The sequence below is a fragment of the Odontesthes bonariensis genome, chromosome 14 (assembly GCF_027942865.1).
Source record: "Odontesthes bonariensis isolate fOdoBon6 chromosome 14, fOdoBon6.hap1, whole genome shotgun sequence".
In the NCBI taxonomy this organism is placed as follows: Eukaryota; Metazoa; Chordata; class Actinopteri; order Atheriniformes; family Atherinopsidae; genus Odontesthes; species Odontesthes bonariensis.
The window spans coordinates 29,772,419-29,796,180 of record NC_134519.1 but is presented as its reverse complement, the minus strand read 5'-3'; the positions used below and the strand labels follow the sequence as shown (position 1 = coordinate 29,796,180).

At 40.7% G+C, this 23,762-nt stretch overlaps 1 protein-coding gene and 1 long non-coding RNA gene across 5 annotated transcripts in view; one reads left to right on the top strand and one right to left on the bottom strand.

Annotated features, from left to right (window-relative positions):
• Window positions 1-23,762, top strand: part of LOC142399340 (low-density lipoprotein receptor-related protein 8-like) — a 122,219-nt gene that overhangs the window by 50,525 nt on the left and 47,932 nt on the right. For all 4 annotated transcript variants that reach the window (XM_075483956.1, XM_075483954.1, XM_075483955.1 and 1 more), the window contains exons 4-8: window positions 3,608-3,736; window positions 15,158-15,547; window positions 19,121-19,243; window positions 19,506-19,628; window positions 23,437-23,556. In XM_075483956.1, the coding sequence (XP_075340071.1) occupies window positions 3,608-3,736; window positions 15,158-15,547; window positions 19,121-19,243; window positions 19,506-19,628; window positions 23,437-23,556 (885 nt within the window). The remainder of the gene's footprint in view (window positions 1-3,607; window positions 3,737-15,157; window positions 15,548-19,120; window positions 19,244-19,505; window positions 19,629-23,436; window positions 23,557-23,762) is intronic.
• Window positions 16,167-21,644, bottom strand: LOC142399341 (uncharacterized). The gene is made up of 3 exons (XR_012772863.1): window positions 21,432-21,644; window positions 20,823-21,072; window positions 16,167-19,269 (listed from the first exon to the last, which is right to left on the bottom strand). It is a non-coding gene; the product is annotated as an uncharacterized LOC142399341 (long non-coding RNA).

The window sequence follows — 23,762 nt, the reverse complement described above, 5'->3', positions numbered from 1 at the left end:
ATTTTTTTTTCATGCATAATTAGGTGTTCACAGCATTTTCCACAGAGCTAAGCTTGGTTCCCGGTTTCAAGCTTAGCTCTGTGTTTTTGGTATAAGTTGGGGATTGCGACTTGGCTAAAATATTTCCTGCTCGGTATTTCATACCTGGGGTCCAGCATCTTAATCATGTTCTTGAAGCCTTTCTTTTCAACAATATTCAGCGGGACAATGTCTTTGGCTATGTGGACAGTGATCGAATTTGTAATCTCATTCCACTGTTTGCTTTTCCTGTCGTTGGCAGTCCCTCTAGTAAACGCGTCTTGAAGTGACATTTGGCTCGACTTTTCTTTTGCTTTCCCCGTGTTACCTGCTGATGTGGCGGGTGCTGACCTTAACTTCATGCATTCTTGATATTCTAAGACATGCTTACAGCTAAGGTGATGGAGCAAATTGCTCGTGTTGCCACCTCCAGCGACAACTGTAGCCCGACAACACTTGCATAAAATGGTTGTTCGGTCGACGTCGGATTTTTTTAAACCAAAAAACTTCCAAACTACAGACACGGCTCCTTTTTTTGGCACAAGTTCTTCTGTGTCAGCATGTTCTACTAGTTCTGCAGCTTCGATTTCGGAACTTTCCATGTCTATCCTATCCACCTTCACCTTCGCGTAACGCAAGTGCTTATTACCACCTCGCACCCATAGACAGTAAACATGCGTGTTTAGAAGCGCAACACTGAAAAGGGTCCCGTCTCAAACAATGTTGCGTGACGCAGCGTTCCCCCCGGTATACCGCCCAGCACTACTTTCACGTCATCTGGGGTCGCGTAAGGGTGATCATTTTAAACAGATCCGGTAAAAGCTCACAGTTCAGATGAATCCTCATATTTCACTGTAATGATAAATAAAAGCTATGCAGTCAGTTTGTCTGTTGAGTATTTGGCTTTTAGTAAGTTGCCTTCTTCTGTCCCCAACACATTACGTTTTTTTATGAGATGTGAGCTTCCACTTATCAGTTGCTGCCATGAGAAGCAGTGAGGTTCCACTACTTTGGTGTGTGTGTGTGTTTTTTGTTTGGATCCTAGTGGAGCAGAATTCATGCTTCATTAAGGAAGCGTCGCTTAAAAGAACAGGACAGTCCGACCTCCACTCGGTGGATTCAGATTCTACTCGAGTCTGTGGTCTGCCTGCCTTTCCTCTTGCATCTCTTTCCACTTTGTATGGATGACTTTGATTTAGCTTTAGGATAAAAATCTTAGCAGTAATGCAGGAGTTCCTCTTCATTCCTTCCCCCTTCAAACACTATGTCTCTCGCCTCTTATGGACTTCCCTTTTGCTCTGAATTTCACTTTGGCATTTTCACTTTATCGCCCTGTCTTACATGTCTCCTTCCTTTTCTGTCAGGTTTTTACAATACGTGGACTGAAAATTCATTCTGACAGAACTTAATTTCCTTCTCCAAAGATTCCGCTTCATCGTCTCTTTCCTCATCTTATGCTTTCTGTGTTTCATCTCTACTGTCTTTGGTGCTCAGACATTACTCAGCTGTATTTGTTCATTTTGCTCTGTCATTTACATACTCTAATTGTTTGTGCTCGACAGTAGTGTCTGGAAAGAAGTATATTTAGTTTTACTGGAAAAGACACTCCGTATTTAAAATGCGTTACATGCCTGTCGCTTGCAAATATAGACAAGATGCAGACATCAAACTGTCAAACATCTTGACTCAATAGATTTTTAGCTTGGGAATCCAAACTTGTGAGATCACACTTCTTGTCTTTACAGCCTCGCTGTCTTATCTCTTTCCGCAGTTTAACAGAAAGACATTGAACATAATAGCATTTAATTTGATACACATGTCAAGAATGTACTTTACGATCCACTTTTCTTCTCGCTCCTCGATCTGTTCATAACTGCCGTTGCACATTTGACATTTACCTGCAGCTGTTTTTCTGTCCACAGTACATGTGTCAGAGAAATGTCACCGCTCAGCTTGCAGAAAACTTTAGCTGGAGATTTTCTGAGTCTGAGGTGTTTGTTGATGCAGAAACAGCCTCTGAGCACCGCAGTGGCCACTACTTTCCTTTGTTTCAGAGGGGTCACGGCCCCGCTGCATCAGCCGTCCTCACCGCTCGCTCCCCAGGCAGCAGCTGCCTCCCTGATTTCCTCTCTCTGCCTGTCTTCTTTCACCCTCTCTACATTCAAGGACATAAAAACACACTCAGGCAGAGATGACTGATGGGCTAAAATTACTCCTGGCCTGTGGGCGTGGTTGCAGTACTTTACATTTGAGCAAGTCTGTTTTTTTTGTGACTGTTATTTCATTGGTGAGGGCGGCTTCTGTGTGGGAGGGGATGGTGGAGAAGGTAATATTTGCTTTCCAGGAGCTTCTGCTATTGTTGTAATTATTTTGTTTTTACTATCACTCTTCTCTGTGCTCTGTTAGCCAGCAATTCATTTGCTACTGCCTGTGTTGGCTGCTTGTTCCACAGCAGATGAGACACCAAAGTGACTTATATCAGCTGCAGAGTCCCTTTTTTCTTTTTCTACAAAAGGCGCTTTTACCAGCCAAGATTAGGAGGTCTGATGCCACAGAACATTAGTTCGCCCTGCTGAAGCTCAAACAAATTCTATCATTAAACTTGTGAATGCCATGGAAGACATATCTCATTTAATAATTCAAATCTTCTGTATATTGGATTCTCATAAAAAAGAAAAAAAATGGATTTAAGCTTCAACCTAAACACAGCGTTCTGAGCTGTATGCCTGGATGTACTTTGTGTGAAAACGTGCCCCTGAGACTTTCACTCTGTCTGGTCTAATTACCCACAATGCAATTTACGCCCAACATTGCTTGTGACAGCATCAGAGATTCGATTATAGGTCATAAATGGTATTCATTATGGAGCTCGTTCTCACTCTTCACTCTCCAAATGATCTTGTTACCTAATTGTTTGCAGCTGTGCTGTCGTGTGGAGAAGTAATAACCACAAAGAGGGGAAAAGATTGGAGTGATGACTGAAGAAATATAACAGTTTAGTGGAAAAAGTATATCCAAAGAGAGTCGTATGTAGTAGTCCACGTTTATTATAACTATATTCAATTAAATATAAAAATCAGTTTAAAATTATTAAAATTTTACAGAAAGATATTTGTATCATGATAAGCATCGTCTGAAGTTCATAAGGCTGTTAGACAAAAAGGTTGTGAACATTCAATTATTGTGAAATAATGACAAAGATTTGTGTTGTTGATCCTTTGATATCATTCTGGAAGGCTTGAGGCTGAACTGTAAGGAAACATTTCTAATTAACAACATGCTATTCATTAAACGCACTGTAATCAGGATCAAACCGATTCTGTGCCAGCTCGAACAGATTGGCAGGAAGGGGGGGGGGCTGGGTCGTTCCTCTACTTTTCAGCCAAATGGGCACCCTTCTGCATATCTCTCTCCTGTGTAGGCAGCCCAGACGGTTAAATCAATTGGCCAAAGTGGCGTAGTTTTGGATGTTATAACTGCATCACATGAAATAAAGTCCAGCCATGTCTTGTTGTTGGCTTTGTTGTTGTCTTTATGGGACCATAAAACGCTTCAGTAACGGCCCTTCCTTTCTGATCTCTGTCCACAGGCAAACAGACGTGCCCTCCAGAGAAATTTGACTGCGGGGGATCCACCAACAAGTGCGTCTCGTTGTCATGGAGATGTGATGGGGAGAAAGACTGTGAGAACGGGGCAGACGAGGAGGACTGTGTGTCTGGTGAGTGAGTTCTGTTACCGTAATGAAATGAAAAACACAAACTGGGCGCATTAAGTTCCATTTTTCTCAGCTGATTGCATTTCAGGAGGGCTTTTGAATACAAACAGTGGCCATGACAGGTGTGCGGGAGTCACTGACTTTATGAAGAAGAATTTCAGGAGAATAAGATGAACTCAGATCCCACGTTGTTTTTATTTTGAAAGGTTTTATCCTCTTGATCTCATTTATTATCCAGAGGCTTCAGACACTAAAGCACAGTAGGGAACCCGCTGTATAATAAGACAGATTTGATGCAAACTTTGTTTTGAACCGCATCCACTTGACAGCAAAGTCCCCTTTGATGTGAAATCATTTCAGGTGCAAAACATCCAATATTTGGAGCTCTCTGCTGGTGTTTAGATGTTTCTGCTATTACGTTTTGTAGCTTTAGTCGTCCCACCGCAGGGCCTTCAGAACCATCAAAAATGATGCCACCTCACACACAGCCAATCACACAACTACTCTGTGTGGTAGCCCCCTCCCCCACACCCCTGCAGGGACTATCCTTGCCCTACTTCTGAGGAGCCGTGAAGAATCGGCTTCTCCTTCTTTTCCTCTCCCCTGCCTCTTCACGTCATGAAAAGGTGATTGAGGCAAGTGAGCTGTAGGTGTTAAGACTTTGAAGAATGTGCAAAATGGTGCATGTCAGTAAATGCACGAAGACAGAAAAAAAAAGAAGAAGCCGTCTCCTTATCTTGTGTTCATGGTGTTGTTGCTTGCCAGCACCTGCTGCTCCTCAGTTTTATGTGGGTGTTGAGGTTGTGTCTGGTGGGCTCATTTTAAGGCATTCATGTTCATATTAAGAATACATCAACCAATTATGAGTTTTTATTAGGAGAGGAAGCCAGATCTATTTGACTGTAACTATCTTCTGAATGACTTAAAATGGCCCCCACACACTCGCGCCAGAGCAAGCAGTAGTGAGTCTTTTGACATTCGAACTAATACCTTCTTAGCTTAGATGGCTTTTCGCTGTGCTGTTCATTGAGACTCTGTCTCGCCTGGACTAATCCTTCTTTCGTTCTAATGTCTGTATTGATGTGGCAGGCTTTAAGCCTCTCAGTGGTGACATGAGGGCATGCAGCAGGCTGTCGCACACTCAGGCAACGGCCAGCATCCCTGCAGGGGTAAAAGGTGCTTAGCATGGCCACTTGAGAGAGACTTACTCCCAATACCAGCAGAGAACAGTGCTTGATAGCATCACAAGTTAGGCCGACTGTGTGCTGCTTAGGCCAGTTTATCTGAAGACCGATTGGGCCCAGTGCCAGCACGAAAGATTATGTTTAAACCAAGGGCAGGATGCTTTTAATTATGAAGCATTGATTTTTCACTGTTACTGTAAATGAGCTCCAAATCCAAAGAGTATGTAGTTCAAATTTCAAGAATGTAGTTACGATAAGAAAAAACAAGAATAACACACAGATACATACTTACTTTGGTCAATTTGACAATTACCGTCTCCACCTTGCAATGCTCGTATGGATCGCAGTCACAGTAACACTGCTACTGCTGTGTGAGGGTGGTGGCTGACATTTGCCCCACTTCCACATCCTGTGGATTGCATTGATTTGTTAGACGAAGGAGTTTGTCAACTTTATTCATGAAATAAGTGTTTCAGATTTATTCATGATCTTTTGACCTTTTTTCTTGCATCTGTAAGTTAAAAAAAAATTAAAATCTTCCTCCTTTGTGTTTTTTTTCCTGACCCCATTCCTCCTTTGCACTGAGATGATTACAATATTCTTCTTATTGTAGTAAATGCTATTTATCCTTTGCTAAAAGTCTCGTTTTCATCAGCATCATTGCGCCCTGTTTACATAAAGCATCTACAAACCACAGCCTACTCAACGCAATGCTTTTGGACTTAAAACACAATCTCAATCTTCATTCCGCAGCTGCCCTGCATCGGCTGCTATGAAAAGGAGACAAACAACTTCCTAACTATGCGATGGCATTTTAAGATTTGTAGTGAAAGTAAATGGCTAAATAAGAGCCCTTTGAGTCTAAAACTATTATTACATGATGACATTTGAATTGATCAATTTGTCAGCCTTGTGTTGTAGTTTGCTAGCTTGAACACATCACCTCAACCTATAAGCTGCATTCCATAATGATGACTTTCTTCAATCTACCAACAAACTGCTGTAAAACTAAATGTCAAACCTCTGAAAACGGAGGCTAATTTTCAAAGAATGAATTTAAAGATGTGATGATTGTCAAACTGTTTTTTTTTCTTTTTTCAAGCTCAAACTAATTTATATGATTTAGAAGAAAACTGTGGACAGATCTGAGATTTTTTAAGAGACTGACAGATCTGTCTTTTTCTTCGTCATGCCCCTGAGGTAACTTCACCCTTCATGTTATCACCGCAGCCCTGATTTGTTCATACAGTTACAGCAGGGGCACTGATGTAAGGCAAAAAGCTGTTGCATGCGAAAAGCTCCGGTTCCTTAAGATGAAGAGAAGTCGGGGAGGAGAAATGGAAATTACCATTTGGTCTGAGCGTGTCTGGTGTCTGAGTGCGTTGCAAGTATGCAGAGTTCACTCTCCTTTGAAGTGAATCCTCCATCTGCTTCCATGCCATGTCTTCATTTTAAAGGTAGAGGATGAATGAATGAAGAAGTATGAAAGGATGTTGCAGCACTCTCGAGAATAAAAGCCACTTAATAACATATTTTCAGCTGCATTTTGTTCATGCCAGAAAAAGGCATTTTTTTGTTGTTTACGGGTGTCTTGAAATAATCTAAAAGCAGGCTTTCAACTTCACCCTTCCTCCTCTTTGCTTATGATTTTGTTTACTGTATGTGCTCCTTTTTATGTGGAACCTCATCCCAAAATACCAACGGAAAAAATTCAATTTCTTGTGACATTTTCATGAATTTGTCTTTTCTCATTAGATATTAAAAACTCAAAGTTCCCTTTTGCCATCGTATGCAGCATGGCAGAAATATATGCGGAAGTGGAGAACATACGGAATTTCTTCACAGAACAAAGCGATGAGACAGAAGAACAAAAAACAGATTTCCACATGGCTTCATCCCAAATATGTTCCGAAACATGTCCGTGCGCTCAAACCACCATGCTGGAAGCTGCTTGCATCAGCCGCTAGAGCTCAGAATAATCCACCAAGTCTTTTATTCACACTTCTGTTTCCTCTGGTGATGTGTCGAACCACATAACTACACCTCTTGATTTATGTCCTTTCACCTATCGTCAGCTTGGTTTTGATGTGAGCTGCCAGTGTGAGTGTTCAGTAGCACTCGATGAATAGTTTAAACCGAAGCCGAAGGCTATCTTTCATTGGTTATGATGAGATGCACCCGGGAAAATTCTGAAGTAAGGTAAACATCATTATCCTAATGACCAGGCCAGAGTGAGATTGGACCGACTGTTGTTATTGAACATGTTAATAGAAATTTCAATCTGCAGGTCGACCAAATGTGTACTAACACACATAAGCTCACAAATAAGTACCTCCATTTTAGTCATGGTACTGTGGCACATGGCGCCATGGCTAAAGATCTTTGAAAAAAAAGGTGTTGATTGGTTTTTATTTTGATAAGAAATGCAGCCTTGCCTAGTACATGGGCCTCTAAGGTAGAAGATGCTACGGATCCTCTCTCAGTACTGTGTACGAGTAGTGCTGCGTGTAACAATATCTGAAATTTGATGGTTTGACATTCACACCCACTTAATGGCGTGTTTGGCCCATAGTGTGGAGGTTAGAAAGGAGGAGGAAGTGATCCAAGAAAACTACAGATATAGCCACATAGACTGGCCGGCTGGCTGGTGTTTGACAGGGAGAAGCAATTCTAAGGGGCTACATCTCTACCTCCACTAGTTATTGACACTTTTTGTGTGAGCAACAGAGCTATGAAGCCATGAGTGTCTTTCAGGGGAGACTTGCGCTACAGGCACCCCTGTCACCCCCACTTTTCAGTGAAGCCAGCCCAAGTAGCTGTAAACCCATTTGGCTTCCTGTAATCAGACAATGCTTATAACCTGAACCTTCATTTCTGTTTTATACTACCACCTGCTGTCATTTTGGCTACTAGCTCCTCCTCCCCAGATTATAAACAGGAATTCATGGAATAACATGACCCGCAGCGTCAAGTTATGTTAGTAAATTAGTTATGTCCAGTATTGATTATAAAACGCTTGCACTTACTGGTGTTTAGATCAGCATTTTTATTTGATTTTAAGACATAAACCAATTTATACCTTCAGCACTGCTATTCCTTGCTATCGGCAAACTGTTGTAGGAAGTCCAGTTTATCTTGGGAGGTGTTCAAAATGAAGAGGTAATGTCATTAGGTGTCCTGTGTCAAAAATAAGCAACGAAGAGAAAGGTGCAGTAAAGAAAGATGTAGTCCTCTGTTCATCTGTTGTCAGTGGAAGCACCAATCAGCTAATAAGCTTTTAAAGTATCTTGTTGGCGTACTTTTCGATCTCAGTGCGATGTAATTAGTGTGTATAAGGTTTGTGCTGTTGTCCACATCCTACGCTAAATATTTGATAGGAAATGAGTAAAACTTTTTTAAAGATCTGTTTCACAAGTTTTCTCAGCAACAAGCATCATTAGTTCAGTTAATGATTTTCCACTGCCGTATAAAGTAGGCGTTAATATAAAAACTGAATTTCTGTCTCTGCATTTCTTCTGTTTATCATTTTGGATGCGTTTTTAAAACACGGTTGTTTATTCCCAAAAACTGATGAAGATGCATGTGAACTAGTCTTTAATTAGAGCTTGACTGTACATGATTTAGTGCCAGTTAAGATTATGCATGAAATCAAACACGCCACTCAAATCCAAGGTTTTCTGCTTACATTCTTGATCATACAACTCTTGTTGTTTTGGTTTTGTTTTATTTTTAAAAGACTCTCTCCTCGCTTTCATTTTCGTCTTCTTTACGTTAGCTTCCTCAGTTCTTTTTGACTCCTTTTCCTTGATACATTTCAGTGAGATGTGCTTCCTGTGTTTGCTTCGTGCCCGCTCTATGTTAGTTTGTATTTTCCTAATTGCTGTTTTGCTGTTTCACATCTTGTTTCTGTTACTGATTTCCAGACCTGCATCTTGTTTGTCATTATTCGTATCTGTGTTAATACTTTTTGGTTTCCTTTGTTCCTTGCATGATCCGTGTTGTTGTTTGCTCCTTCTTAGCCTGGTCCTGTTTCCCGCCTTACCCTGCTTCATGTTGTTTTTTTCTGGATTCCCTGCTACTGCAGAGCTTTTTTCCCCCATAATTTAGGTTTATCTTAGTTCCTTATCTTACCTTTGAGCCTGCATTTTGGTCCTTTTTCAGCTTTAAACCAGGACAACTAAGATCAGCAGGTATTGATTTGATTTAAGTTTGAATAGATGTGAATCTCTGAAAAGTACAATGTTGTTGGTTGTAGTTTATATCGTACTGTTAGCTATAGGTTAATGATATTTTTGTGGAGCTTCAGTGATGACGTTCACCTTGGGGTCCACATGGACTTTGACAGGCTTTGAATCTACCATCACATGATGAGTACACCTGAAGTTAACTTAATTTATACCACAGTCTTGAAAGCTAACAGCCTAATAAACCATCTTCCTGAACCAGAGAGCACCTTTAACTTACCATCTGCTTTTTTATGCTTTTGGGAGTTTGCTCATGCTTTACCCTCCTTATAGTTTCAAGCAGATTGGCTTGAATCCACTGTTTGTTTCAGCCAATTGTATAAATTTACAGAGTGCCTCTCCCCTTGCTAAGTGGAAAAGGAAATTTTGCAGACGTTCCCTACTAATTGAGTCATCCACATGTTGAATTATGTATTAAGTTGAATCTTGCCCTTACCAGAAAAAGCTCTCCCTGATCAACATTACTTTAAGCGGCAGCTTCAGAGACGCTCCCCGAGAAAGTTGAACTGTATCCTCAACCCTTAGTGACGTAGAGATTAATGTGCACTTATCCCTTCTGGCATTTCTTTGGAGCATGTCTGTCTACTGGAATCTACAGGAACAAGTCAGGATTATTGTGTTTTCATCTGTGTGTTGGCAGTTGCACTTAATGTCAGAGTTACTTTTCTGTCTGGTGTGTGCACATGACATCTCTTTACAGTGGTACTTTTGCCTGCTCTCCATATTCATATTTAGTGCTGTTTGCAAACAGCGAGGCAAACGGTTACAGCCAGCCTTCCTCACACCTGACTCCCTGTCCCTGTAGTGAAACTCATCTCCAAAATACTGTGTATTTCCAGTAATGAAGCTTACTGATGTCATTTCGCTAACTAAAATCTGTACAGGTTTTTTTTAGTGTGGCTGAATGGAGGCTATTTTGTCTTGTCTCTTGTCTCTCTTTTGTCTTCACCTATTTGCCTTCATTTAGCGTACCCTCTCAGGCAGTAATGATATCACTGAGACTTTTGACTCCCATCTTATTATCTTGTCCCAGTTGTGACTGCAGAGAAGAGAGTTATCTTTTCTGTTGCAACCGTGTCTGCTCTTTAACTGTGCATGGCAGCACAGGAAAGGGCAGGCACTCAGCTACTGGCCCGGTGAGGAACTGTGACCTGTTTGAACTGGCCAGCAGTGTGAGTGAATGTGTGTACGTATGTTATCGCTGCAGAATTGTCTTTAATGGAAGTTATTTGTTTTTGTGTCAATGACCTTTTCGGAAGAGGCTGTGACTCTAATGGACACAGTTCTCTGAACAGAGTAGATAGGTATGAACTCCCCTAAAGTCCCCTAACAGCTGAGAAGACGTTAGACTGCTGGGAACTAACTGACATGCTCAGGATACTGTGCGTGCTCACATAAAAAATGAATAGCTGTTTTTGCATGCCACCATCCAACCTGGATGCCCCTTTTTCCTTTTTCCTTCCCGTCGTCCTCTCACTCAAAATACATTTCTTTACCTTTCACGGTGGATTCTTTCATTATTCTTGCATCCAGATTCACTCTCACACACACACACACACACACTCACAGTCCACAGTTATCAGCTGTAATGCTAAGGCGAGCAGAACGGCCAGCCATCTCTTTCCTCTAGAACCGAGCCACTGGTTGCCGTTGGCAACAATCTCCCATCATCAAAGCTGCCAGAGAAAGTAAAGTGCTTTGCTGTCAGCTTTTGACTCTTGCAGCAGCGGTCGTAGGAAAGGTAAAAGAGAAAGGTTCCTCTGTTCCAACACTTCAAGCTTTTAACGAATTAAGAACGTTAATGGAGTTCTTAATTTGTCCACACTATTGAGTACTTTAATGGTATTATGCAAATTCTATTTTCTGCTAAGAAACATTTTGTGGTAATTGACAATAAAAAAATTAAAACTGAATAAAGGACCTTTGGCCATATTTGTAAAGGTATATTAAGAGCCCGTATGATTTCCATTCACAGTTTATAGTTTCATGTTGCAGATCTACTGGAAAACGTTTTTCATACTGTACCTCCACTTCTCACATTCAGTCTATGCTTGGCAGACTTTCAGCAAACCAGTTACATATTGCTGTAATTAGCTCTGGTCACACTGCCTGTTAAAGTTGGGACATTTCTTGCCTCTTGCTTTTCTACCTGTTTGTCAGCTACAGAAAGTGAGATCAAAATCTACCTGTCTCTACGCAGAGGTAAACACAGAGCTGTAAGAAGCAAATATTCACAAACTGGAAACAAAACGGCAAAACCAGTCGCCTTGGCCATATACAAGAAATTCATTTTTCTAAAACATAACTTCAAAATAAGTTAAAAAAAATACTGGTGGAAACCACTCTTTATTTATTTCTTTGCTTAAATATAAATTTTTTTAAGTAAGTGAGGAAAGCAACAACAGAACATAATGGCGGTGCAGAAATGTGCTTTTTCTTTGCTGAATCTTCATCTGAAAAGGACTGCTGGTATAGTAAATTCAATACAAATCAGTTCAATAACTTGAATAACAATAACATATATAACTTTATTTATCTCTGAAGGGAAATTACATTGAAGCTGTATAGCCTGTGTAGTATTTTAAGATCAGTTGTTTGTTTTACTGGGATCCAGTAAAGAGACATTCAAACGGGAGTGGTTTGTTCACACCATGTGGCTTTAGTTAAAACTCCGGCCTCAGCCTTCTGAATAAGCTTTATTATTTGCTTTGCTAGCCAAGTTAAAACTGTATTACAATAATCTAATCGGCTGGAAATGAAAACGTGAAAATACTTTTAAGAATCAGACTGTTATAGAAAAGATTTGACTTTAGATACATTTCTGAGATGATTTAAAAGAAAATAAAAAATCTAAGAGTTTTCTTCTGAAAGTTAAAAATGACACTTGGGTTTTTACATGCTCATAAGATTAAACCAACAATCTGAGCTCTGAAAGCCTGATGATCTACCACAGAGAAGTCTTTGGGCATCCATTATTTGACATTGGTAATGCATTTGTGAGACTATTCATGGGTGTGTGTCGTCAGCATAGGAGTGATAAGATTGGTTGTATGAGAAACCTTATGATAAACCCCAGTGGGAGTATATCCAGTTAAACAGTAGAGGACTTGAGGAATTCCACATGTAAAGCCAAAGGATTTGGGGATCCTGAATGTTGTTGTCCATATAGATTTATTTTTATATTTTTTATTTTTTATATATTTTTCATTTTTTAAATTTTTAAATTTAATTATTATTATTTGTTTATTTAGTCATTTATTATTATTATTATTAGTTAGTAGTATTTTTTTTTTTAACTAGAATTGGTATTATTGTTGTTGTTGTTGTTAATACAATCATTGTAAATATTTAAAAAAAATGTTGAGCTACTTGACTACTTTAAATTTCACCCATTAGGGGATGAATAAAGTATTTTTCTATTCTATTTCTATTTCTATTCTTTTTTTAATCATTATTTTACTTTATTTTTTGCATTGCTACTCATTCTAAGATAGGGCGCCACTTACAATTATGGCACAGGGCACAAAAAAGCTTTCTTTTTGTACAAGCAGCCGTACCTAACCCTCTAAACAGGCCGATAACAAAGATGAAACAACCCTCTTGGCAAAATGCTGGGTTCTTCTGTTGTTTACTTATCACTTAAAAATGCTGACTTGTACAACATCAGCACATGGTCTGTTATCTAAGTGTTGATCAAAAGTCCTAAAATACATTTACACTTGCCCCCACTGGAAAACTAAGTCTCTCCAGCGTAACCCGGCTACTCATGTACATTGCTAATGGTCTGCCCCTCGTGTAATAATGCTCATGCTTATTGAATCTCCTTAATTATTTAGTGCCAAATTAGGATGGAGTGTAGGTCGAGGTAAAACCAGGGCAGTAGTTATAAAACAGCAGAACCAGCAGCAGCAGCTTGTTTAATATTAATGAATAAAAAGCCTTCCACTGAACTGTAGCCAAAACACTTATCTACATTTCAGTGGCTTTGCCCAAGCTTTATTGGCAATCATGTTGTTGCACTGATTTGAATTTAACACTGATGTTTGCAACGGCAAAAATAGATAACGACTCTAACATATGGCATAATTACATAGGAAAGTAAGTAGGACACCACCTTGCACCCAGTGCTGTAAATAGCAGAATATGTTCACCCAGTTTAATCTGAAACATGATGCTCATGATGCAGCTGCTTTTCCTTTCTAGTGATTTCCGTTGTTTCTGCTTTATAATTTTCCGAGAACTTTTCCGAGAATTTTTTTTTTTTTTTTTTACCATATTCATAGGACACAAATGGCAGACTCGAGGACAGCTCGGCTAGCTCTAACTGGCTTGAGTCACTATATAAAAACTGATAAAAAATATGCTGCTGCATTACAGTTTGCTAATGCTGTGTAAGATGGGACGACAGCAATACATTCCTGTAAACGGCCCAAGGCAGTGGTGTGAAAGCTGGCATCCTCTTGGGTTTGTGTAAATATCAAATTCTTCTCCTCCCACAGCTGACCTCTGTGCAGCTGTGAGCTCACAGTGGGAACCCTCACTATCCTCCCAACCTGAATCCTTTTAGCTCAACATGACTAAATACAGACAAAGCTGGAAAAGGTAATGGGAGTATTTAGAGTAGCCATGATGCTTTCTTTGTAGAGAGGAGCAGAGTGGCACCTACATCAGAAAATGATGCCACATAAATGCGCAGTTTTAATTTGCAGCTGAAAGACGTCCCTTTCACTCATTATTTAGTTAGTCGATGAGACGGCTAAAATGAGCCTTTGCTAAAGCTTATATTTTCCCAATATTCGTACATGTTTCTGTCTCCTGAACACACAGTTATGATGCTCCAACATACTGGTCATTTTCCTACATACCATACAAAAAGATGTTGCTAATTTTTTTGCTGCACCGGATAAACTAGCTCAGCTAAGAGCTAATCAGCCTAATTTAGCTAATCGGCAAATTCATGCAACTTTTCATGGTTAATCTGCAATGAATTGACATTTTCCATTGTATTCATTTATTTACTTTAATTTCAAGAACTTTCATACTTTAAAAATTAAATCATGATTTTAAGGATCTTATTTTTTTGAAAATCAGCTTAAAAAACGTAAAACTTTGAAATACATTTCTAAACTGCCACCATCTTTTGTTAGCAATTTGTTGTGCTGCCTTGTCAGAATGTTTTGGTCATTTATTTTTATTTATTTATTTCTAACAATAAGGGCTCTCAAAATATGTAGACTAATTTGTTATTTCTTTATCCACATTTTTAAGTAGAAAGTCAAGATCTAAATGACCATTTTTTAAGATACCACTTCATGAAAACATAGTGAAAAAATTCTGTTCTAATGTTAATGATTTAATTATTTCCATCATACTGGTGAGTTCTTTGTCACAGATGGCAGGAAGTCGAGCCACAGTGAAAACACAAAAAACAGACACAACTGACACAGGCAACACAATTGAGAAAGATATTCTGAGAGAGGTGTCATGACAGAGATTCATCCCAAAGAGGAAAAGAGGTGGCTGGTAGCAATGAGAGCACGATTTTCTTTTGCTCCACAGGAGAGGAGGCCTCTCACTATCTTCTTGTGATTACTACTGTCATCCCCTCCAGCTTTATTTCAGCTCTTTGTTATGCTGCCTCTATTTGCTAGCAGCCTATAGGAGAAACTCTGTTTTTGTCTCCGTGTATCTCAGCCAATAAGTCCCCAGTTTTATTAATCTCTAATCTACCCACAGCTATAGCCCTGAAACTTTTAACTTGTGTGCTGTGTGCAAGAACTAAATTAATGATGTGATTACTGAACTGTCTGTTCTGAAGTTGTTACAATTCAGTGTATATTTTATTAGTCATAGTCTGCAAACTTCCTGTCAAAAACAGATATAGTGAAGCTGCATAAAGACAAACCATAATTTGATCTAATGTATACAGCAAATGCTACACATTCTTGCTTCGTTGACATGTCCCTTTGCTCTTCTTTGTTCTCCTGGTCCTCTAGATGCCAAGGCCTGCCCCACCGGGGAGTTCATGTGCGCCAACCGTAAATGCTTGGCCACCGTCTACGTGTGCGATGGTGATGATGACTGTGGAGACGGCAGCGATGAGCTCAAATGCACCTCCCCTCTGACCTGTGGGCCCAACCATCTCCGCTGTAACACCTCTGAGTGTGTACCGCTCATGTGGAGCTGTGACGGAGACCCCGACTGCTCCGACAGTTCGGACGAAGGGCCAGAGCGCTGCGGCGGTGACGGGGCCCCGTACCTGCCTAACCCCAGAGCCAACTGCACTGCAGGCGAATTTCGCTGTGCCAACGGGGAATGTATTCGGCTGACCTGGAAGTGTGACGGGGATCCGGACTGCAAGGACAAATCTGATGAGTCAGACTGTCGTGAGTCTCTTTCTTTTCTTTGCATCTCCTTGCCTGTCTCCCTACTGCATGTTCTCTGTTATTCAGAACTTCCCTTTCTGCTCACATTCATGCAAGAAAATCTTGTGCTTCCTGAAAGGCTCTCTGTACACTTGAGACATTGAGCTGAATGTGTCCACGTGATAGGGAGTTCTGAATAGGTGATCACAATTCTCAAAATGAAAAAGTTAAAGCTATTTAACACTTCTTGTTAAGCGTCAGAAGGTCAGGGTGTGTACACGCACAGTTTTCTGTGCTATTGACGTTCAACTGTTCTCCAATACTGAAAAGAAATGTGTAAAATGATGAAGTTAATGAAAATGTTCAGAACAGCAATTTTATTGTTCTTTCTTTGAGAAGTTTAATTCATCATGGACTTCCAAAGTTACAGCTTCACTGATTTCTTTTTGTGTGTGTGTGTGTGTGTGTGTGTGTGTGTCGACAAAGTGAAGTTGACATTACTTCTAGCTTTGTCAGACACCGTATCGTATCCCCACTCGCTCCGACAGTTTCTTTAGTAGAGCACACACAGTGAATTCTACCATCAGGACACAGTGTGTGCATAAAGGACACCACTTTCAGACACCGTTCAGCTGCTGTAGATAGTTTTATTGGTCGGTCACTTGGTAGCTTCCTCAAAACTCACTGCACACACTGCCCACCAAAATGCAATTTTATGTCTTTTTATTGTAGATACATCTACAAAAATTCAAATACAGTATGTTTTTGTCTTTGCAACACCTGCTAGTAACAATGCGCTGAAAGATGTTTAAAACAAGTCTGCTGCTAAGTTGCCTATAATGGGTAGGCATAACAGGTGGTTTTGCATGACATTATGCTTGAATGATTCATCGATTGGTTTCAGGTTTACAAACAAAAAAACAGAACATTAAAATGTTCAGGTGCCAGGACTGGAGGAAAGTGAGGGACAAAGCAGCCAATATTGGCCACTTTTGCTGAAGACCATTTAAAAAGATTATGAGAAAGTCTGGCTGCTTGGAAGCAAACTTTAAAAGAAAATAGGGGTGGCTCAGGACTTTTACCCAATACTGTAGTTTTATTGGGCAGCAGGGAGTGCACAAAATACCAGCAAAGCCTGCAGAATGAGTATATTGCTGTATGGGATTAAAACAGGATGTCTTGAAGTGTAGAAAAAATCTCAAACAATTGTCAGTTAGGTGTGGGTGGAGAAGGACACGGATGCGGATATTGAAAAAAGCAAACTAGATTTATTATACAAAAACAAAGTAACAACAGAAAGCGCGGCTGAGCCGGATACAAAAACCTGAACTGTGGAAAAATGATTTAACAAAACAAAACACTTGGCATAGCATGGAACAAAGACTTAACCGTGGCATGGATGGTGACGGGGAAGGATCTCACAAAAACTGAAAGGGAACCTGGAAACTAAATACTGTGGAGGGTGATTAGGGTTTGACTGCAGCTGATGGGGAAAACACAGGTGAGGGACGTGAGGCTGATGGCAGGGCAGGAGAGGGTGGCATGACAAATTAAACACAAGACTTGAACCTGAAACATGAGAACTAAACTAAGACATGACTAAAACCCAAACATGACCTAAAACATAAAACTCAAGACATGAGTCCATGGCGTGACAACAATATGCACCAACCTTCCTATTCATTTAACATGTTTGTACTAAGCAGGGACTTTGAGTAGGATTTAGATTTTTTTTAGGGCTGGGCGCGTTATTATCGCGTTAACTCGCTAATTATTTAACGCCGATAAATATCTTATCGCGCATTAACGCAGGTTTTATTTTTTTTATTATTTTAAAAAAATTTGGGGGCTTTTGTGCCTTTAATGGATAGGAAAGTTCAGAGACAGGAAGCAGAGAGAGGGGGAACAACATGCAGCACAGGGCCATCCGACTTGAACCGGGGCCAGCTGCAGCGAGGACTATAGCCTCTTGTACATGGGGCGACTGCTCAACCCACTATGCCACGGACCACCCGTTTTTAAATTTTTTTATTTTATTATTGTAAAAGTCTGTTGCTCACAGGCTTTTATTTTGTGAAAGTCTGTTGCTGTCTGCTGCGGAACCAGAAAAGAAAGTAATTGGCGGATCCACCACACATGGAGAAGGGTACGGAACTTTTACTTGGCCGTTTTCATTTTAAAGTTCTTCCAGACGGCGGAGTCGACAGAACCAAAGTCATCTGTAAACACTGCCAAGTTGAATCGTCTTATCACCGTAGTAGTTCCAGTCTAAAATATCACTTTAAAGGCAAAACACACAACTGATACCAGAAAGTCATTCAAGGAAACAGAAAAAAATTCTGATGTTAAAAGTGTGTTTGCACAAAAAATGTTATGGCACTTTCATTCATATGGCAGCACATTTAAAATAAAACTAAGTGCTAAAAGCTATTCACTACTTTTGAATTTTTGGATTTTGCATACAAATGCGATTAATCGTGATTAATCAGGGAAATCATGTGATTAATTAGATTAAAAATTTGAATCGTTGCCCAGCCCTAATTTTTTTTACTAAATCTATACGTTTCTGTCGATAAACAGTGAGTGAAGATGGGTTTTGTGATTAAACAGGTTTTCATATTAGCTGGTCATAGATGGGAGAGCCCTTAAGCTGATGTGTCACTAAGCCCAGACGCTCCCTCTATTCATTATCAAAATGTGCAGAGCACACATCAAACACACCTGTCATGGTGTGGGAGGATGTATCCGCAGTACTAAAAAAGACCGATGTTTTGTTAGCCACCAGATACTTGTTAAGAAACAACCAGTTTATGTTCTACCGTCACCGTTTTTGGTATGTTCACACACTTTTACATCGACATCAGGAATGCCTCACATCGATGAAACATATTGATGAAAACCAATGTGATAGATCACTATGTTGCCCACATTGTTCCTTGTTTGTGCTCATGAATATGTAACATGTATCTGTCTGCAGCACCAGATATTGACAGATCTCTACACTGATCTCTAAGATACACAGAAACGCTGTGCAGAGAGGACTGTATTGCTATATGCATGTACGTTTATACGTTGGTGTCCAGTGGCCTGGTCTTCATTCTACTCCCTCTGCTCTGTTCATCTTGTGATAACACCAAATCACGTCCCCTCAGTCACATATATTGCTTTTTAGGGGGGGTTAGAAGGGAGTTATATGAGCAGAGTGGGTGCTGCTGATGACAAGATTGTCTTTTCTTGGGATATTAATGAAATTTGGTGTGGCCTCATGCAGCTTCCCTCTTTTGGTTGCTGTGTTATAAAAGATCAGTCATTGCACACCCTCAGGCTGAGGGAAGCACCTAACTCAGACTGTGAACTAGTACGGTTGAAGGAAATTATATAATTGCTCAGTGATTATATACGAAATGACGGTCACTGCTTCTACAAAGTAGTATCTTAGTAATTTCTGCTTTTTATGTGGCAAGCAAGAAGTGTGGTGAAAAACCGACGGGTGAAAATGCAACGTCGTTCGATTCAACCCCAGGATTTCATCCTTCTTTTGTAGTGACAAAAGCCTGATTTCTCTTCTGTTTGTGTGTCTGCGTCTCTTGACAGCTCTGCTGACGTGTCGCCCAGATGAGTTCCAGTGTGGCGACGGTTCGTGTATCCACGGCACCAAGCAGTGTAACAAAGTCTACGACTGTCCTGACCACAGCGATGAGTCCGGCTGTGTCAACGGTGAGTTCTGCTTTCTGCGCGTCTCTCTGTCGGAATTAGCAAACGATTATTTAGGCAGTCCGGGGTTGCATTGATTATTCCATTGATTAATAATAGTAATCAGATAAGAGATACTTACATTGATAAAACAGACTAATTAAATAGATATTTACTATTATGATGTTGTTAATAGTACTGTCGAATGCCAGGTATTTGCTTTGTATTTAAGGTAAACCTGTGTCAGCAGTTCTCTTTCATTATCTCTGGTTCATTTATTTTACAGCCACCAGATGCGAAGGACCCCTGAAGTTTCAGTGTAAGAACGGAGAGTGCATTGACAGCTCCAAGGTGTGCGACTCCGTCAAGGACTGCAAGGACCGATCAGATGAGCCCAAAAAAGAGTGCGGTAAGATGGCCTTTAATGCACTCAGATAGGCGACTGCATTCTTATTTCAGCAGCTAGAATAATATATTTAACCAGTAAAAATGGTTAACTAGAACAAACTGGTATGATACTGGTATTTATTTTTCTGTGGTATGAAATGAAGGAAAGTTAATTGAAATAACAGAATCAACTGTTAATATTTGAATCAATGGAACTTGGACCTCAAACTGTCCAACAAAAGAGCTTTTACACATCTATCACGTTTGTATTCAAGTAGTTCATGTGGATCCATGTTTATGAAAACCTCTTTCCCATTATGAGAACTATGGAGGCCCACTTAAGTTAGCTGTGGCCTCCATTATTCAGAACAGGAGCCTGCATGTACCAGTTACCATCCCACAGAGGAAAAGCCTTCTGCTGTGGTAAACGCTGTTATTTCAGTCCTCTCATGCAGGAGATATTTAACAGATATTTCTGTTGAAGACTCGGTCATTCAGACTTAATTGAAACACACCTTCCACAGTGATGGAGTGAACCACATCGCGCTTGTGTTGCTGACTTTTCTTGCATTATCAGAAACTATATCAAATGATGTGTAATAAAAGCTGTCACAGACACAAGTTGGATCTCAGCCACATGTCCGTATTGCCATTTTAATACATTTTAACCTGTAGAATGTGCTGTTGTGTTTTTAACTGCACAGCAGGTTGGATCAGCTAAAAATATCTCTTTTCTACCTGTGATTGGGTTCTTACCTGTGAGCCATAGTTGTTATCAATCTCAGGTAAGTATTACCATTTACTTCACCCAGGGATGCTGTCCCAGGCTGCAACACGACCCAACAGACCTTAGCAGAGATTTAGCTGACATATTTTTGAAAAAGCTAACAGTAACATGTCGCTGCTTTCACCAAAAAATTGCAAGGAGAGTTACGGATCTTGTCAGGGATGTTATTAATTATTTGCTGAGCCAACCTATGAGACCCCTTGTTCCGTTTTAGTAAGACCAGCATTGCAAATTGTCAAAGAAAAACAACCAAAGTGCTCATTAAGGCATGAAGACAGGTTCGGTTGCATTCAGATTCATTGAAAAGTCGCGCACCTCCATGTCTTCGTCTATTTAGATCATTAGCAGTGAAATGGGCCTTTGAGCTGAGAAAAAAAGAGCCTGTTTGTAAAAGATATTACTAAGAGAGAAAGCCAGAGACAGACATACTGTGTCATGAAATGTCCTTTCCTCAGAGGGACTTGAAGTTGAATGAGAGAAGCGACAGCTGGCAGGGACGAAAATTACAGGAGTGAGACGGGTGTTCCGGAGTGTTGCTCCCCTCGCTTCGTTTCGCCTCCTCATCCGTCTCCTCCTCCCTCTCTCCTTCAACTCGTAACTTGTTCTCAGTTCGTTAAAAGCGTGTCCACACACACCTCCCTCGTCTCTGCTCACTCAGCCAGCAACTTGCAAGTTGTTCCTGAACCGAAACACACACAGAAAACACACAGAGACAGTCGTGCACCCGCCGCACGGAAACACGCTTAATTGTCGAGGCTCGGAGTGATTGCGTTGGCAGCATCGCCTTCCATCAGAGAAAATAAAGGCAATGCATTATCTCTGCACTCAGGTAAATGTTTTCCTGTCTCATTAGCAGTAATGACATTTTACAACAACACTGACCCATTACTCTGCACACCATTCAGTTATTAATGTTGCACCATCACTTTCAGTGAGAGGAACGGCTGTAAATATGTTGTCCGTGGTGAGACACTATAGTGACAGAAGCACTAGACAGATTTAGGTGGCGTACACAACAGAGACATGGTGTTTTCTCACCCATGGGAAAACAGAAGTAGCCTCTAAATCAGGTCTGTCCTCGGAAGCAGTCTGAAAAAAAAAAAAAAAAATCCAGTTTTTCCCACAGGGCCTCTCATGGGAGTCCTTTCATTCTCACCCCGTCTCTTTCTTGTTGCTCAAAGAGACAGGATGAGTGAGATCTCAAATAAAGCCCTTATCTTGGTCTGTTCCTCTGTCTGCAGTTCATTTCCAATGAATGGAAAGGGAATAGCGGGTGCCCCTGTGAGTGGCAGATTGAGACTTACAATGGAGCCTTGATTCTCCTCCCCAAGTGCTTTCACAACCATTCAGACTTGAATCATGTGACAATAACATCTCATTTGTTGGCCACATAGATAAACAGCTCACTGGTGTCAATAGCTGTTTTCACACATGCACTGAAGCGCTGAAATGTTGGAAAGATGTTCTGGGGCGGCGGCACTGGTAAATGCAAATATCGGCAGTATTTTCTCCAGACGTACAAACAGAGCTGATCTTCCAGAGGATTTACTGCCTGTGTGCAAGCGAATGCTGGTGAGAGCTCCTATATGCTGCCTTCCTCTTGTTTCTCCCTACTGTAGATACATTCAGATACATGCATTACTGAAATCAACATAACAAGGAGCCATATCTACTATTTTCAATGCGTTGTAAATAAAGCCGGGATTTCGACAGCTTCATTTCTGCATCATGTCCAGTCTCCAGTGCACTTTAAACAGAAACTCAGACATATTATCCCCAGAGTTTACAGCTAAATGATGAACAAATGTGAAGCATTTATCAGCTACAAAGAGTGGAGTTTATACCAAAAGCAGACAAGAAAAGGTTTGAATGTTGCACTTAGAATTATCAGGTGGCCAGAAACCCAAAAAAATCCACATGCATCCAAATGCTTCCTTAGGCCGCAGTTGGCTGATAGGTTAACTGTACTGTGTAGAGTTTACAGCTTCTCACACCAGAGTTCCAGCCTCTGCGTGGGATTTTCCAGGAAGGCTGTGTTTATACTGGAATTATGGAGCTTTATAAAACTTTAAAGATTTCAAATCATCATGAAAAACTTACAACCAGGTCTATGAATTATTTAAAGCTGGATCTGATATAACAGTGTTTTATGTCTATAAACCATAGAAATCCTGTATGTTTTATAGAAGAAGCTTTCGTTGAAGGTTTTTTTTTTGTACAGAAATGTAAACTTCATTAACCACAATAACATACTCGGTAGTAGTCTGAGTCACACTTATATGCACAAAGAGTGAGCCTTACAGATGAAACAGGTGTACTTTGTTCTGTTCGCTGCTGAGATATTCAACCAATGCAGCTTCATCTTGACACCAGTGACTGTTCAGCTGACGCAGCGCTTTACTTTTGGCGAGGTGTTCACTGACTCAGACATACACAAGCTCAGCTTACAGTGGCTTACAGATGATATAAAGCTCACCGTTTATTGACAAATGTCTAACGGGAGATTGGGTGGCATACTGTTGAGAATTAAGCACTCTGTTATTTAGAAGCAAGGATTCTCTTTCGGTTGAATCCATTTTTTTTCTTTATCAACACTTTGCAGCTGTCCGCCAGTCACTGTGCAGCTTTGCTTCAGGTGTGTTAAAAGCAAAGCCTGCATACTACTGACGCCATGCTGGAATCATTTCTTTGGTTTGTCGATGGGTTTACTTCCAGTTATTGATTCCTAAAACATTCCATTAATTTAAGAGGAGAAATTGTATGTAAATGTATGCGCCAGGCTGCCTCTCTACTTTCACTTTACTGAAAAAAAGGAGGGGGGGGGGCCTGAGTATGACACCCGAGAGAAAGTGATGATCATTACTACCACCAGCGTGAAAATAACACGAACCATTACAGTAGAGCGTTAGAGCAGAGCTGAAAGAAGTCCTTTTGAATCTATTTTTAGCTTCAGTTCACCACAGTGTCCCAGCCTCCTCCATTGTTGCCTGCATTTGACCACCATCTTCTTGTGTGTGTGTGTGTGTGTGTGTGTGTGTCGCAGGGTTGAACGAGTGTATGATCAATAACGGCGGCTGCTCCCATGTCTGCATGGACCGACCGATTGGCTTTGAGTGCCAGTGCCCCGCCGGCTACCAGCTGCTGGACAAGAAGACTTGTGGAGGTGAATAAACATAACATTCAGATAGATAAAGGTATGGCGCGGCAGGTCGGCTGCTGACCGTGCTGCAATGAATATGTGTTTGCGAGTGTCTGCGTGTCTGCTATGTTTGGCGTTTCGCTTTGGGCAGCTCTCCAGCTGTCTGTCTCTTTGCACCTCTGGTTGCTCCCACAGGGAAATGAATGCAGTCACACCGCTCTCACATGCAT